The sequence below is a fragment of the Catharus ustulatus genome, chromosome 1, assembly GCF_009819885.2.
Source record: "Catharus ustulatus isolate bCatUst1 chromosome 1, bCatUst1.pri.v2, whole genome shotgun sequence".
In the NCBI taxonomy this organism is placed as follows: Eukaryota; Metazoa; Chordata; class Aves; order Passeriformes; family Turdidae; genus Catharus; species Catharus ustulatus.
In genome coordinates this window covers 106,004,125-106,020,221 of record NC_046221.1, presented here as the reverse complement: position 1 = coordinate 106,020,221, position 16,097 = coordinate 106,004,125, and the positions used below count along the sequence as shown (strand labels likewise).

At 41.4% G+C, this 16,097-nt stretch overlaps 1 protein-coding gene across 2 annotated transcripts in view; it reads left to right on the top strand.

The window, feature by feature from the left end:
* LDLRAD4 (low density lipoprotein receptor class A domain containing 4) overlaps positions 1 to 16,097 on the top strand; it is a 232,451-nt gene that overhangs the window by 54,030 nt on the left and 162,324 nt on the right. For both annotated transcript variants that reach the window (XM_033081841.1, XM_033081848.1), the window contains exon 2: positions 4,026 to 4,473. In XM_033081841.1, coding sequence (XP_032937732.1) covers positions 4,434 to 4,473 — 40 coding nt within the window. In that variant the 5' untranslated portion in view covers positions 4,026 to 4,433. The remainder of the gene's footprint in view (positions 1 to 4,025; positions 4,474 to 16,097) is intronic.

Sequence of the window (16,097 nt, the reverse complement as noted above, 5' to 3'; positions counted from 1 at the left end):
CACCTTAGTGAAATGCTGTCCTTTAGCATCCCAGAGGATGACAGGGGCTATCACAGGAAGAGCTTCCCATGGCCGTAGCACTTCTGGCAACACTTTGAGTGAGTTCTTGAAGCCTGTGTGGGAACCGAAGCATGGGTCAAAGAAGCAGACTTTATATGGTGAAAGGAAATGGAAAAATCCCCTCTCCAAACAAAAAAAAAAACCAATTTGCAGCATTTACATGTCTTCCACTGCTTGAGTTTTTCAAGATGTTACAGAAATATCAGTCTTGGAAAAAGCAGTATTTCACTTCTTCTTTCAGAACAAGTTCCTCCAGTCTTGTCCTGGCTGATGGTTGCATAATACTTCATAAAATGTAGATATTAATGCAGAATTTAATTATACTCTTTGCTTCCTTTTCTCCCTCAGATTCTTTTTCACCATGACCCTTTTGCATCTTTAAATGTTTAGGAAATTGAAGTAACAGGTTTGCTAGCTAAATATACAGTGAGAACGTGTAAGTCACATGAAGTGTTAAATAGTCAGAATACTTTCTGCTTGCAATTCATGTGAGGTTCAGATTGTGGTGTCTTTCTCAGGACCAAATCTGAAAAAAGTGAAGAGGATGAAAACAAATGGATTTGAATTTTCTTCTAGAGATTCCATTGTGTAAGTGCATAGTAACCAAAAATCCTTATAGCACAGCTACATATTTATACAGCACAATGGTTTACTCTGAGACTCATATAACACTGCAGTAGATGAAGGAAAGCAGAAGTAGAAGCCGAGTTCTTGTTGCTGTTGGAAAGGAGGCAACAGATGGAGCAAAGAGAAAATCTCTAGTATTTCTAGTTCACATTTTCTCTTGCCATCTAACCAGTTTCCACTGGGGTCTCTGCAGGTTCTGAAATAATTGCATCAAAGATCACACCTTATTATAGTTCTATCAGTGTTGTTTATTCTCTCTTTTTGAGATACGTATTTTCACTTTTTGGGCCCTTAAGCAGGTTGGTTCAGCATTTCTGCACCATGCTGGTACAAAAGGATAAACACATGGCTTCACTGGAGTTGGCTTAGCCATACTGAAATGTGTCAGCAGAGGTCCTGACCCTTTCCATGCATGCAAACATGACAGTGTGTTGGAAAACAAACACAAACCTCCCTTTAAACATAAGCTCAGCTTTAGTGGAAAATGTCTGGATAATGTGAAGTACAATAGAAAGGTTTTAGCTCTACATCCTGTTTTAAGTGGAATTTTCAGTTTTCCTTATTTGCTGTGGTATCATTTGGGCTGCTTTGTCATCTTCACCTGGATGTATTTGTAATCTGAGAAACCTGAAATCGTGCAAATGGGACTGATTGAAGTCTGCCTAATGAAAAAGATCATCAAATTGCCCATGTAGCTGAAAGGGGGAAGTGTTTTATAAGTATTGAACTTGGTTTTGAGTTGTGACAAGGCCCAGCGAGTGCTGAGCACTGCACAGGCTTGCCCCAACAGCCTGCTCCAGTTCCTTCCCTCCTGCCAGCCACCTCTGAGTTTGTTATCTGGCACAGGAGAAGAGCACTTTTGCAGTGATAAAAAATGCTCACTTAGGGCAATCAAGAAATACTGGCATCTACTTTCATGTGAGTCTTTAAGGAAGGACTTACACCTGATGCAGTGCACTATCTTTTAAATATTAAGGTCTGAATGAACTCTCTAAATGTTTCAATGTCTTGAAGTGTTGTTAAAATTGCACCTTTCTATCTGAAGAAGCACTGGTTCCTGAAAGTGCCTGTGCTGTAGCAGTTCTTCAGCACTGCTGCATTCTTAACTAATTCAGCAGAACTGTTGAAGATGTGGAGAATAATTATTCTTTTAATAAAATATTAATGTTCAATAAAGTGAAAATACTTTATTCTTTTAAGAATTAGAAGTTTATTTTATCTAATATATAGAAATAAAAATAGGAGAATTTCCCTGGACACTAACGTATTACTGCACATCTCTTGAGCATCTCTAAGATGTGAAATGAAAATGTTGAGAAGAGAACCATCACAATTTTGGATTTATAAACCAAAATCAAGACTGAAAATGTAAATGCAAATATGGATCTCCTCTTATAAATATAGAGGAAACTCAGGCCTCTAGTGAAAAAGCTTGGGAAATGACTGCAGCATCCACCTGTAGTCATTATAGAATAATTAGCACAATGTTAAGACCCAAAAGAACTATATGCTGCTGTGTATGTATATTATACTTACTCAGTTGTATATATTTTAGAATAAAATAGCCTCATAAGAAATTTTTATTAGTTGCGTAGAGCACTTCAAAGGGTTGAAAAAGTATCTCAAGGACCTATATAATATTCAGGAATAATGCCTTTCTAAACACTAGTCTAAATTTTTCTATGCAGTGTTTTATGATAAAAGATACTACACATATATTTTATTTCTCCCTTTTAATTTCCACTTTTTAATCTATTATTCAGGTAAGAAATAGGGAAAACATTTAAAATCTGTTCTGTAACCTTATTTGGTCTGGATGCAAATGACTTGATTTGAATACAAGTAGCTCATCAGTCATTCCTGTGCTGTGTGTTGAGACAAAAACGTGTTCTTCGGTAATAGTGGCATAACAAAATCAGGGAGAAAAAGCAATACCATTAAGATTCATCTTTGGTAGCAGCTAGCTTTCATTCACTGTGCTGCAAGGAAAATGAGGTTCATCAGGTGTCAGGCTCACTTGGTGTCAGTGGCACACTTGAGGAGAGATCCTTTTTGTCCCTCACCCAAGGTGGGTCCCTAATGAAGCCCTCAAGGTCTGGCTGACTGTATCCCAAGGAGCATGAGAATCTTCTCTGCAGTTTTGCACTCTGGGGTATTCAGCCTTGTGCTGCAGATGTAAGCTCATCTCTAGGTCTTTCAGATCAGGGTGAAGGTAAAGTGGGTCTGGGGAGCAAGCAGTGCATTTTTCCCGACTTCTCCCTGAGCTGGGTCGTGCACTGTTCTGCAAAGCAGCATCTACTGGCACTGCCATACTCTGACATGGGCTGCCCCAGCAGCTGGACCTGGGGTCCAATCCAGTACTGCAGCCCTGGCTAGGCTCATCATCTAAAATCCATTAGTAGGTCATAAGATCATCACAGATATATTTTTCAACGTGCCACTGAACTGGGAGACGGTGAGCCAAGCATCATTACATGAGGAGCAGGATGGCTGGGGAGTGATGGGTGGGTTTTCCTTCAAGTCCTCTTTTCTTTCTTTGATGTTTTCTAAAATCTCCTTGAACATGTACCTGTCTGCTGTTTACCTTCACTCTATTAAAGTAATTGTATCCTAGTTTTTAAAAACTGTACATGGAATAAACTGTAGTTTTCAGTGAGCTGCAAGTATCCATGCTATATAGAAGTAGCAGTATCAAGAAAAATGTAACCACCTTTCTGCTGTGTAGCCTGTGGGTGTTTTTAACCTCAGCTGAATGTCTGAAGGCATCTGAATTGCATAATCTGTGTTACAATTGAGATTTAAAAAAATAATCGACAGCAAGACATACAAAGTTTGGTAATCAAAAGGAAGAAATGCACAGGTTTTTAACTGCAAAAGACTGTAAGAATGGCATATATAGTGTTGGCACACAGCTCTCTCTTTTCCTGCTCCAGAAAAGGAGGGAAGCAGCTACATGAAATGCTAATAATTTCACTGTGGTTTTGAATAGACGAGACTTGAGAGCCTTGAGTATTTTTCCTTTTCTCTTTTAACTGCAATTTTGTTATTGTATTGCTGCCCCCATCTCTGCTAAATATGGCTTTTGAAATGTAAATCATATCATGTTCTCAGAGATGCATATGACACCCTCAGCACTGTTCCTCTTTGCACTTCAAAGAGCTGTGTGGTCACACTTTGCATCTCAGCAAAATCGCAAGATTTGCCTTCTGAAGATCTCCTTTAATGTGTACAATCAATCCCTGATAATATATTTTGGGTTTTTGTTCCCTGGAGTCTGTTAATTTTAGTGTTGCTACAGGTCATCAGGAAACATAATCTCTTCTTTTTTAATTTCCCAGTGAGCTTGCCTGAGGGGAGAGGAACACAAGAGAGGAGAGACAATTGAACGTCACCATCGACCAAGACCTGAAAAAATGGTGCTGGATGAACACAGGATTAGAACTTAATTGTAAAAGGGAAGGGAACTCTTGACAGGCAATTTGCTTCGTTTTCACATTCATCATGGCACAAATCCTCTGGCTGGCTGGTTGATGGGACTGTCCAACACTTCTGCTTAGGTTCAGTGCAGATCCCTTCTGCTTACACATCGAAAAACCTGGGAACTGGATGGTGCCAAATACAGGAATGGAAAGAGAAATGGACTCTGACGAGTTAAGATGGAAGTGACTTGACAGCAACAAACTCAGCAGTTGTCTCCAGTAAGGACAGGTTGAGACGGGAATCTCAAGCTTCTCTGGAAGAGCAGTATGCAGGAAGCTGGTTTTCAGGCCACAAATGCTTTCACAGGTAAGGATTTCTGTTCTAGTTCCTCTCATATTCTTGGGACTGTTTACTGGAGTTTAGACAATGATTAGGTCCTGACTGTGGTTAACATCTTGTAGTACTTTCAGTTTAAATAGTAACAGTTCACTTGAAGACCAGCTCAACACTTGTATTAGCAGTGAGGAACACAGCTGTCCATCTTTCAGCTTTCAGAAATGGATGGCCACGAGCCTAGGGGAAGGTTTATCTCAGCTTTCCTCGTTAAAGTACTCATTAACAACTTAACCGTGAGTGGTCCCTTGGGTCTAGTATAAAATGTAGTCTGCGAAGTTGCTCTTGTGCTCAACACAGGAGTTTGTGAGGCTGCAGGATGGACATGGTTCATGTCAGGCAGCTTCTAAGGAAGGTGTTAGTATTGAGCTTTACCTTGTCTGCTGGAGCACATCTCTGGGCAGAACTTGCCAGGTACCCTCTCTTTGTACTCCCCCTCCACACCACTTGCCGGCTGCAGTGCTTGAACTGGCTAAACTGGAGGGCTTAAATGGTAACTGTTTCACCTCAGACTGCTGTGTTTCTCTGTAGATAGGCTGAAAATAATGTAATGGGAAAGAAGATGCCACAGTGATGTGACTTTCTGAGGAAAGCTCCCTCTAGTGTAAAGTCTGCTGGAGTCCATATAGTGCTTTCTCTGTATGGGATTGTTTCTGATTTGAGAGGCAGGAGGAGGAAAAGAGGATGAACAGATCCTTCTCATTGTTTCCATGTCTGCCAGCCAGCTGAGATGCAGCAAAAAATGCACAGAAAAACAACTGGATATTGCTCTTGTTTTAGTAGGTCTAGATAATGGATTAGTACCACAGTGTAAACAAGTGATGTGCAAGACATTTGTTTTTCTAATATAAAATGTTTGCCTTTGGAAGGAGTTTTGGATGCAGTGCGGAGTGATTCTATGTCCAACTGTCTGCACCAGCACAGCAGTTTGGAGTGGTGGTGCAGCTCTGAACTGTCTCTGTTGCCTTGCTTTGATTTACAGCCTGGTTTCTGTGCATGTCAGTGAGACGTGTCCCGAAGGAGAGGAAACAGGAAGCTCTCCTCCACATGTGCTCCAGTGCTGATGGGAGATGGGAAGTCTGGGACAACTGCAGGGCTCTCCTTCCTCTGTCTGGCCAGCAGCACATTCCTAAAACTCCTCACTGCTGTTCTTGTCCTGTTCTTGCTGCTCTCTGACAGTCCTTGACTCTTTCCTAGGAGGTTTTGTCACTCTTTTGCTTTCCACCAAAATCCCCAACTGTGAGGATATCTGCTCTCTTCTTTATCCTGGCTCTCTCCTTTGCTGGAAACCCTATTACTTCTGACACCCTTGCAATATTGTAGAATATAATTATTCTATTATTGTCTGTCCAGTTTCACACACTTCTGCCACTGTATCTGCTATCCCTTAGCTCCCAGAAGTTGGCACTGTGACCAGGGTGCTTGGGCAGGGGTGTGTCGGAAAGCTGGTAACCTCATGACTGCTGCTGGATGGAAAAGGCCTGGCAAACAGAGCTGCATAAAATTCAGAGAGATGAAACTGGGGTCTCTGGAAGCCCAGGATAACAGTCAGACTATGGTGCAACCCAGAAGATTCAGACCTGTTCTGGAGACTTAATAGAATGAAGGTTGCTTGGTCTCCTGTAAGAAATTCTTATATTTCTTTGGAATTGCCCTTAGGTAAAGATGTTAATAAACATATTCAAATCTTGGCAGCTGTACTAAAGAATTATTAAACATTAAGGTGCACCATACTTTCAGGAGACTTGTTAAAGAAACAGGTTGAATTATATTTTCTTTGTATGAGGACAAAACTTCCAACTTATATCAAATTGATATCTGTATTTACTTTTTGGAGATCTTTCTTGTTCCTTGTTAGATTTGTATGAAGTACTCAGCAATAATAAATAGCAAGTAGGTACATATTTCTCAGAGAAATCCATTGGACTGTGTTATGCTATTTTAGGAGTTACAAAGAGAATGCAATGGCAAGTGCATATGGTTACTTCTCTGATCCTTGCCATAGTGCTCCTTTTGTTTTGTTGGAGTGCCAGTTTAGCTGTAGGAGAGAACAATGTCTGCTAGCAGCAGAGGGGGCATGGCCACATGAGAAGGGAGCCAATTTGTACAAAAAGCTTTGATCTCTGAAGCCTCTGTGGTGTCAGCACTGAATCTAGACATGCTAAGTGATTGCAGCTATTGCAACAACCAGAGTAATAATTTCAATTTACAGCTGACCATAGTGCTGGCAAAAGAAGCATGGGAGGACACTGCCTCTGTGTAGCCACAGTTGGAGTATTTCCTAAACCTCCTTTCCATTTTGCTAATTGCTGTGACCTGGAAGGGTTTACAGTTACGGCTAGGAGATATTTTGATCCTGTCTGTATGCTTGTTTTACTGACACTGCTGCTAAAGATTCCCTTTTTTGCAGATGGGTCTTGTCCCGAGAGATGGGCTCACCCAGTCATTTTATCATGTATTACCAAACCAATAGCAAGCATTTAGAGTATTTTCACTTTATGGGCTAAATACTAAATTCAGTAGATCATGTGAGTATAATAGGTCCAGGATTACAGAATGTAGAAAAAGCAGTGGAAGGGAAGTGCTCCTAAGCTTGATTAGGAGAGAGATGACTGAGCCTATGATAGTAAAATGCAATTTGAGTGGTAGCATTCAGGAAAGAGTGAGCTTGTCATTCTTAGGAGGTGAGAAGAGAGAATTTGAGAATAAAACAATGGTGTGCAAGAATGTAGATTGCATTGAGCTCATAGAACTGATAGGTAACGTTTCTTGGATACTAACCTGAGAAATTCTGGCAATTTTTAGCGAAACAACTTTTACTTTCCCAGTCATAATAAAGAGCATAAAAAGCCCGCATGAAAGGCATTCCAGTAAAAAGGGATAAGAAGAGTCAAAATTGTATGATCTGATAATTGAGGACTCATACAGAAGGTGGAAACTCAATATGTTACTGGAGATGATTGTAAAAGAAGATGAGAGAAATGAGAGGGTCAAATCAGGTAGGCCAGTTCACAGAACAAGGTACAACTAATAAAGGGCATGTTAACAAAGAAACATACTACATTCTCAGTAGTAATGAGAGGAAGACCCAGTTTCTGGGCTACTAGTTGACAGGGAATTACAAAATGTCAGGTAGAAAACTCATGATCTGACGGTGCAGAGAGGATTGAGTAGTTAATGTAATTTTTTGTGTCATTCTTTGCCTAAAAGGGTGATCTGTAATCAACTGGCAGCAAAAGAACTGTGACCTTGAGAAAGGTAAGAATTCCAGCTAGATCAGGAAAAGAACAGGTATAGGATAGGATAATGGATGCTTTAGAACAAGATGGAGTTTATTAAATTATCTCTTCAATATAGGGTGAAATAGCTGAAACAATCTCTGAACAATTAGTGGCTACACTGGAGAACATTTGGAGGACAGTTTAGGTTCAAAAAATCTGTGAAAAAGCAAACACTGCACCTACATATAAACTCTTCTGGGTCTTTCCCTGTCCTCTTTGAAGTAGCTAGCTTGCCTTATATTCTTGGGGAAAAAAGTTTGAATCATATAGTCAACCGTATTTTTTAATAATTAGCCTGTAGATGGTAACATGATAAATGAATTTGCATAGATTTTTCCCCCAGAAAGTACCTTATCAGTAGAGTCTAATTTTCCTGTAAGTAGAGAAATAATATATTTTAATTTTTTTGAAGTCTTTTCAGCTGCTCTTAAACAAAGTGGCACAATGGGCTACAAGGTGGATACACAGTTGGCTGGAATGCTCTTCTCGGAATAATTACTAGTGATTCGCAGTCAAACCAGAAGGATCTGTCAAGTGGGATTCTGCCCTGGATTGCCAGAAAATATTCAATATTTTAATTAATGATTTAGATGATAGAATCTGCATGCAAAATTTCCAGATGACACCAGCCAGGGGGAGGATGTAAACCCTCTGAGCACAGGATTAGAATTCAAAATTAATATGATATATTGGAGAACTGATCTGAAATAAATATGATGCAGTTCATCAAGGACAAGTTCTAAATTATGGTTCAACAGGAATAATCAGCTGTGCAAATCAAAATGTAGAATAACTGGTGAGACACCAGGTCTGCAGAAAACAGATGGGCAGTTGCAAGAGTTCAGAAAATGGCTATGAATCAACAATACTATACCATGAATATTATACTAGAATGTATGGACAGGAGTCTGCCAAATATTCTCTGGGGGCCTGTTGGAAGCTTCCAGAGAAGAGCAGAATGAATGGCCTGAGGTTTAGACAACATGACCCTTGGGAACTGAAAAAAAGGTCTTTTTCTGACTAGAGCAGTAACTCTCAAACTTTCTAAGGATTTCTTTGCTGGGTTCCCAGGAGCAGTGCAGATTTGTGCAGTGCAGATCAGGACATGTCTGATGCACTGAGCTGCACAACGAGATGTGGCCGTGACACAGCAGCGCTTTGGTATGATGGTCAGAAGGACCATCTTGCTCACACACGAAGTTTGCACCTTCTGCACTGACCACTCTCAGTGCCATGCCAGTCCTGGGATAACATTGGGGGGGATTCTGGACAGCCAAGGCATTTTCTTCACGAATGTGTGTTTTGAGTGCTCATTTAGGAGAACAGTGTGATTCTGAAGTCTGCTTTCCATCACTGGGGAGTGCGTGGCACAGAGACATCCAGGATGATCAAAGGATAATGGGAACACTGTGGGATGGATTAAGAATCTGTGTATGAAGCCTCCTGACCTTGCAAGGTCAACCTAGGTTCATCAGGATTTTATTAACTCCATCTCAGCACAAGCTCTGGCAGACCTGGGCTGACTCAGAGGCATTCCTGCCCTGTGACCCTCAGCACTGCTAGAGGGATTATTAGTTCTGGCACTATGGAAACCAGAATAAATAGTAAGAGGTTGCTCTGTGCAGTGGGCCCCTGCCCTTCAGTCTAGTACTGACTTTTCCTGTCATCTCCTGATCCCATTCTGTCATAGCTGCATATCTTCTCCCTCACACCTTTCCCTGTGAAAGTGATGGCACCCTCAAATCTTTCCATAATCCCTCGCAACCTCATGTCTGAAAGTCATTGTCACCGAAGCTTGGCCTTGGGCCATATCCAGAGAGACCAAGTTACTCCCAAGGAGCAACTCCTCAGCTTGGCTGGTACTCCCACAGGCCCTGCTTTATCACAGAAAGAGAATTCATCAGTTAGAAGAGCCTCATGCTCACAGAAACACAACTTGGTGGAGCTTGTCCAGTGTCCCCACGTCTGTGCTGTATTTCCTGGCACGCAGGACTGCTGCTGCATTTCTTCCTGTGTTTTATGCTATCCCAACCTCTCTTTGCCTCTTTTCCCATCAGTGCCAACATCCCCTATCTCTATATTGAGGCTTCTTCATCCCTCCCCATTTGTACATTTAGTTTCACTTCTCTTCCAAATTCCCTACTCTTCTAGTAATCTTTCTGCTTTTTGCTGCTTTTCTTCACCTTTGTTTCCAGACCTTTCCCACTTCCAGACAACTAACTTTGACCTAATTCCAGGTTGTGTAGGAGCCTTTCTCCCTCTTTTCTAGACTCAACCCTTCCTCTCTTCATCTGCCCTTTTCTGGGGTGAGTACCTTTCCCCACTTCACATCTCTTCCATGGTGGCTTCTGCTGGTTTGTGTAGGACCTTTCTTTGCAGGAAGGCAATCTGAGAGGCTGCCATCCAGTTTGGCTTCTCTCCCTGCATCTTGTTTTGCTTAACTGCCTGCCTTTTGGGTGGAGATGTCTCTGGTACAAGGGTGGCAGTGCCAGAATAGGGAGGCTCCTTGAGGGGACTACATGGGAGACCAGATAAATTGCTCCAGCAGGTTGCATATGACCTAGTTGGCCATTATGCATCTAGGGAATGGGAGAGTAAGCAAAGATGTGATAAACATTAAAAAATATATGGAAATTTCATGTAAAGAGTAAAATAATAGAAACTGTTTTCCAGTTCTGCTGGGGATAGAGCACAAAGTAGCAGTCAAGCTTACTGTGGTGGAGAGATTGAGGTTAGACATTAGGAAAATCTTTCTAATGGTGAGCATAGTTAAGGACTGCAGCCAATTGCCTAGGGAGGTTGCAAAGTCTCTGTCACTGAAGGTTTTTAAGAACAAGTTAGACAAATATCTGTCAGGAATGGTTTATGTATGGTTGATTTTTGCCCTGGGGCAGACGAATGGACTTTATGAGAGCACTTCCAGCCTTACTTTTCTGTAAAAATGATGCTCTTATTGCTGGTTCCCTGGGTAATAAATGTACATTTTTAAAGTTAGTAACCCACCTGTATCTCAGTGTTTAAGTAGATTCTGTTGAGCTCTTGGAATAATTGATAAAAAATAGATTAGGAGTCGTGGGTGTTTAAAGTATTAACTCTCCTTTTGCTGGAGTATTACTCCATTGCTTTCCTTATAGCTTGGCCTTGTTTAGACATCTTATATTTGGGGGTGTGACATATTTCTATGTCTGTGCAACTTGTATAGAAATATTTTAATGTTAAGAAATTCTGCATCCATTCCGTTTCACAGTATGCAAGTATTTTAAGAAACACTTTTGCCACTCTTAGATGGTAAGCATATTTAAAAGGTAATTTTAAAGGAAAACAAAAAATAGGGCAAAGCCAAATCAACAATCCCCTGAGGTTGTTTTCTTTATTATGAGCAAAACTGATATGTAACTGGTATATCTGCTGCTGAAGGTAGCCTTCTTCCTCAGAATTATAATTGAGATTCAATGTAAAATAGAAAAACAGGTTTGAAATGTTTCTATTAAGTACATAGTGTAATTAATATTGAAAACAGTTGAAAATTAATTTATACATTAATACAGATCTCCCACATTGCTGCTGTCATTATTTGCATGATTTTCAAGTACAGATAAACATTTCATTAAAAAATTCAGCTTGAATATGTAGCAGAGAATTCTCACCTCCTCTGTTCCAGTTCTGTTTTCATATTCTTCATGAAACTGGTCTGGCCTTACTAAAATGCCTGCAATTTTCTTAGCAATTGCATTCTTATTTTATGGATTTTCAAGGTTACTGTGTCGCTCACAGAAAACTTTGACTGTCTCTTAGTTCTTGAGAGAAACATTGCTTTTTTGCAATACCCCTTACTCAGCACAGAGAGAGTAACAGATCATATTCCACTGTATTGCTTAGATATTTTATTTCGGGTGAGCAATTTTTGGACTACAGATAGTACAGTAATTTCACGATTATAAACTGCACCTGATTATAAGCTGCACTTCCGGTCGTTGGCAACTTTTTGTTCTTTGTCCATATATAAACCACACTGGATTATAAACTGTGTTTTCGTTCACAGCGAGGACCCGCGTGCAGCAAAGTAACGAATTAGAAACAATCGTGCAATTGCGGAGTTTACTGACAGGTGCTCAATTTGCAAATATTTTTCATGGATCGGGGTAACCTTTAAATGCAGCCTAAAAACTAAAGAAATACAGAGAAAAATCACTCACTTTTATTAAACCTGCCAGCTCCGCTCTCGCCCAGGTGAGGGGAGGGCATGGCCCAGGGGGATGAGGGCAGCGGGGCCGGGCGGGCTGGGGACCTGCTGCCCCAGGCTCTCAGAGGCGGTGGGGGCCACAGTCGGGAAAGTTTCCTGGCGAGTGGCAGAGGCTGCCTGAGCACTGCGCCAGCCCGCCCTGGGGCTGGGGTGGCCCCGGCACTGGGCGGGCCCTGCTGCTCACTGGCTGGGCTGGTGCCCTGCCCCAGGCGCTGTGCGAGAGCGGGCGGGAGCGCGGAGCCCAGCCCCGCTGGTGTTGGGGGCTGCGAGCCCAGCAGAGCCAGTTGTAGGGGCCCTGCGGGGCCAGGGAGTGCCGTCACTGCCCCACTGCTGGGGACGGGTGGGCTCGGGCTCAGCTTGGGGCTGCTGCGGGCTCACACTCCCGGGTTGACAAAATTCTGAACTTCATCCATATACTGGCCACACCTGATTATAAACCGCACTTCTGGGTTTGGACCAAAATTTTAGTCAAAATGGTGCGGCTTATAATCGTGAAATTACTGTATTCTCGGGAAAAGTACATGAAAGAAGATATAACCATAGTCTCTAAGAGTTTGTTATCTAAGTATGTTGCATTCAGTAGCATTCAGCAGTACTGTTTTAAGTACAGTGTTGTATTGTTTGGAAGTCTCCTCTAGGGTTAAAAACTTTAATGGAATTACAGAAGAGTGTGAAACTGTGAAAATGAATTTGAGAGCACTGTTGCACCTGAGAGTGATAGCTTTTGGTCACAACTGTAGTTCTTCAATTGTCCTCATAATTGGTGATTAGAACAAGAATGCTTTCCTCTTTAGGTTTTTCTTCAGGCCTAGAAGGCTGGCTTTTAAGTTTTGATCCCAAACTTTATGTAGGTGAAATACTGCGTTTTCTTCTTTGTTTCCTTTTGCCTCAAGAAAACGGGTAGATCTCAAAATGTCTGGTTGGAGAACTGTTTAATCTCCATCTGGCCAGGTACTGCCTTTGCTTCTTGAACTGTGGCAGTCCTTATGGAAACAGAGGGGCATGTCACACAGGTCAAGGATTCCACATTTTTAATGCTTCTTCATTCAAATTTTTATTTAACTGGGATACAAGACCTCCTTCCCTGTTTATTTGTTTCAGTGAAGTACTGCATCCTTTTCCACTTGCTCAGGGGAACAATTTGGGTGGCAGTCCCTACCAGAAGGTGGCCTTGCCATGTGAAGCCACCTGGAATTCAATGAATGGCAGTCAAAAAAAGGCAGAAAAGAAGACAATGAGACTCTAGAGGAAGTGCAGTGCTGTGGTGCCCCCTGTGAAGCAACTTGAGTGTCACCGGACTTGGATCCTCCACAGACCTGGAAGAGCAGGCTACTCCATCATATAACACCATTCATATCAAGCAACATCCTACTTAATCTGATATGGGAATATTTAAAAAAATATTTTAAATTAAATTTTCGTTCATATTTGATTTAAATTCCATTTAGACGCCTTATGATTTTCAGTCTAGATGTAGTTTTGGGTACATGTGTGTGGGCTGCCTGTTCTGACAATCCAGAATCAAATGAAAAGCAGTGGTTTGGGCACACCAGGGCAAAAGAAGGTTCAAATTGAGAGAAACCAATCTTGGCCAATGTTAATATTAAAATTATTTTATGAAGTAGTGTACTGCTGGAAATGGCAAACTTCTTCCCAAAGCGGGAGGAAATGCTCCAGCATGTTCAGGGAGGATGTTAAGCCTGGATCCTCATCTTTGATAACCATTTTTAGCAGTTGATATTCATCTGTAGCACAGCCATTTGCAAAGCTGATGGTTCTTTGGAAATGCTCATTTGCCATTTCTCATTTCTTAATAGTACATATCATGATGCCTTCATGTGGTACAACTTATTCAACCAAATGGCCAACTCCAGACTGAATATGACAATAAATTTAGCTGTAAATATGCTATGTTTCAGTATTTAATCATAATAAAAAGGCAGATTTTTTTGAAAAGACAAAATGCATGCATCGTCCCTCAAGTAAAACTCAGAAAAGAAAAAGTGGTGAAAATCAATTGTTAAATTAGCAGTGTATGCTTTCTGTTAATTCCTTCTAATTAATTAATTAGGTGGGCTGTTTGTTTTTGTTTGTTTGTTTGTTTGTTTTGTTTTTGTTTTGATTTTTCTCTAGGGGAAAAGAGGCAGTCTGGCTGTACTCATGGCTGAGTATTTTTATTGCTGAAAAGGTCTTTTACCTTTTGCTGCTGGTGGTCTCCAGCAGTAGGAGCAGAGCTGTCTCCTTGTCTCAGAGGACCAGTGTGAGGCAGGCTAGAAATGCATTTTGTTACAGACTTAAAGGTGCTGAAAGAGGAAGCCTAAACCCCAAATCAGTGCAAAGCTACTGAAGCACTTGACTGTATCTTGTTGGAAGCTGAAGGGATACGGTGGCTAATTGGAAACAAATGTTGTTAGAAAAAACCTAATTTTATTCATGTAAAAATGATGTGGGATATTTCCATGCACTTGTCTTGAGGTGAGGTGAAGTTTTGGTCTAATGTTTTGCTGTTTGGTTTTTCTGTAATATCAAGCAGGCCCATTTGACTTGACATTCTCTTAGTTTTCTTTTACCACAAAATAAGTAATATGAATTAGTCTTAAGTTTCTTTGCTCTATGCTGTAGTAATGCCTTTACACATCAGAGACCGCAGTCTGCATAAACAGAGAAGTGAAAGTATTTGACATTACAGGATAAATGTGATGGAAAAGCCTAAAAATTACTGAGGAGAAGGTAATGCCCTGTATACAGATTAAATGCTACATTCACTTCTCCGGTATTTACATCCTTATGCTTTTTAGAAAAAGAGGCCAGGAGGCACAGGTATTAACTTCCTTGCTGGGCCTTTTTTTGTTGCTGTTTGGTTTGGGTTTTATGGGTGGGCACAGTCCTTGCTCTGAGCGCGTGTTCCGGTGCCTGTATTGGCCGCATCTCCCGTCCTGGGGCTTGGCTTTCTGAGCAGGAGCACTTCATTAGGGAGCAACAGGGATCCACCCAAGCATGCACCCCACGCTGTGCCTCTCCCAGATTTTCTCCCTGCAGGCTGCCCAACCTCTGCTCCCAAACCTTTCTAGGGGGATACTCACACCCTTTTTAATTTCTACTCAGCCCTTGGCGAAGTGAATAACCAAAATGTTCAGTTTCTAGTAAGATCATTACTTGCTAATGTGGTGTAGCCTTCAAGTTCTTCCAGCCTCTTGCAAACACCCAAAGACACTCTTTTCCCTGTGAGAATATGTCACAACGCTATGATATAGCTGTAATACCACTGCTGCTTTCTCAGACCCATCTTTTCCAAGGCTGTGCTTGTGCTGGTTTCTCAACCAAGGGGGCTTCAAGCAGGAGGGCTTTGACAGTATCTGGAGCCCAGGGACTTGGAATTTGATAGCAAACCAGAATTCCTCTGTATAACAGTTGAATCCTTTCTACTATAATTTATTATGATCACCCCACTATCATTTGCTATGAAGCCTACCCAGAGTTTGGCCTGCTGAATCCTTAAACTTTCTTTGAAAACCGTGGAGATGGGTTTCGCAGGGGTTTAAGCAGATGTATCAGTACGTGGATGGCAAGTTGGGACACTCTCCCTGTTCTTCACAGCCACAGGTCTGTCTCCATGCTCCCTCATGCCAGGATTGACAATCTGTTAGCAATGGGGAACAGACTGAGCAGTATGTGTTTCATGTATTGTGGAGTTTGATTTTTTTTTCCTTAAAAATTTCTATCCTGTTGTGTTCTTAGCTTTCTCACTTTCTTCACAAGAAAGTCACTCCCTTCTGATTTAAGGGCAAGAGTAGAGGAAGCTTTGTTTGAGTGGTGAGGAGTTTTCATGATGAAAACGCCCAAGAAGAATCCTACTCTACAGTCAGTATCTAAGCAGCACCTTCAATCCATGCCTCTAAGGATAAATTTGTCTCTGTTGTTAGGGGGTAAAATAACTTTGTTCAATGCCATTTGATGGCTGACAGTGCTGAATGCCTGTGTTGTAGGTGTACATATGCTGAGGTGGTGGTAGGTAGACTCAGGACAAGGTAATGGCTTCAGAAAAGCCTGGAAGACTGGCTTACATATGAATT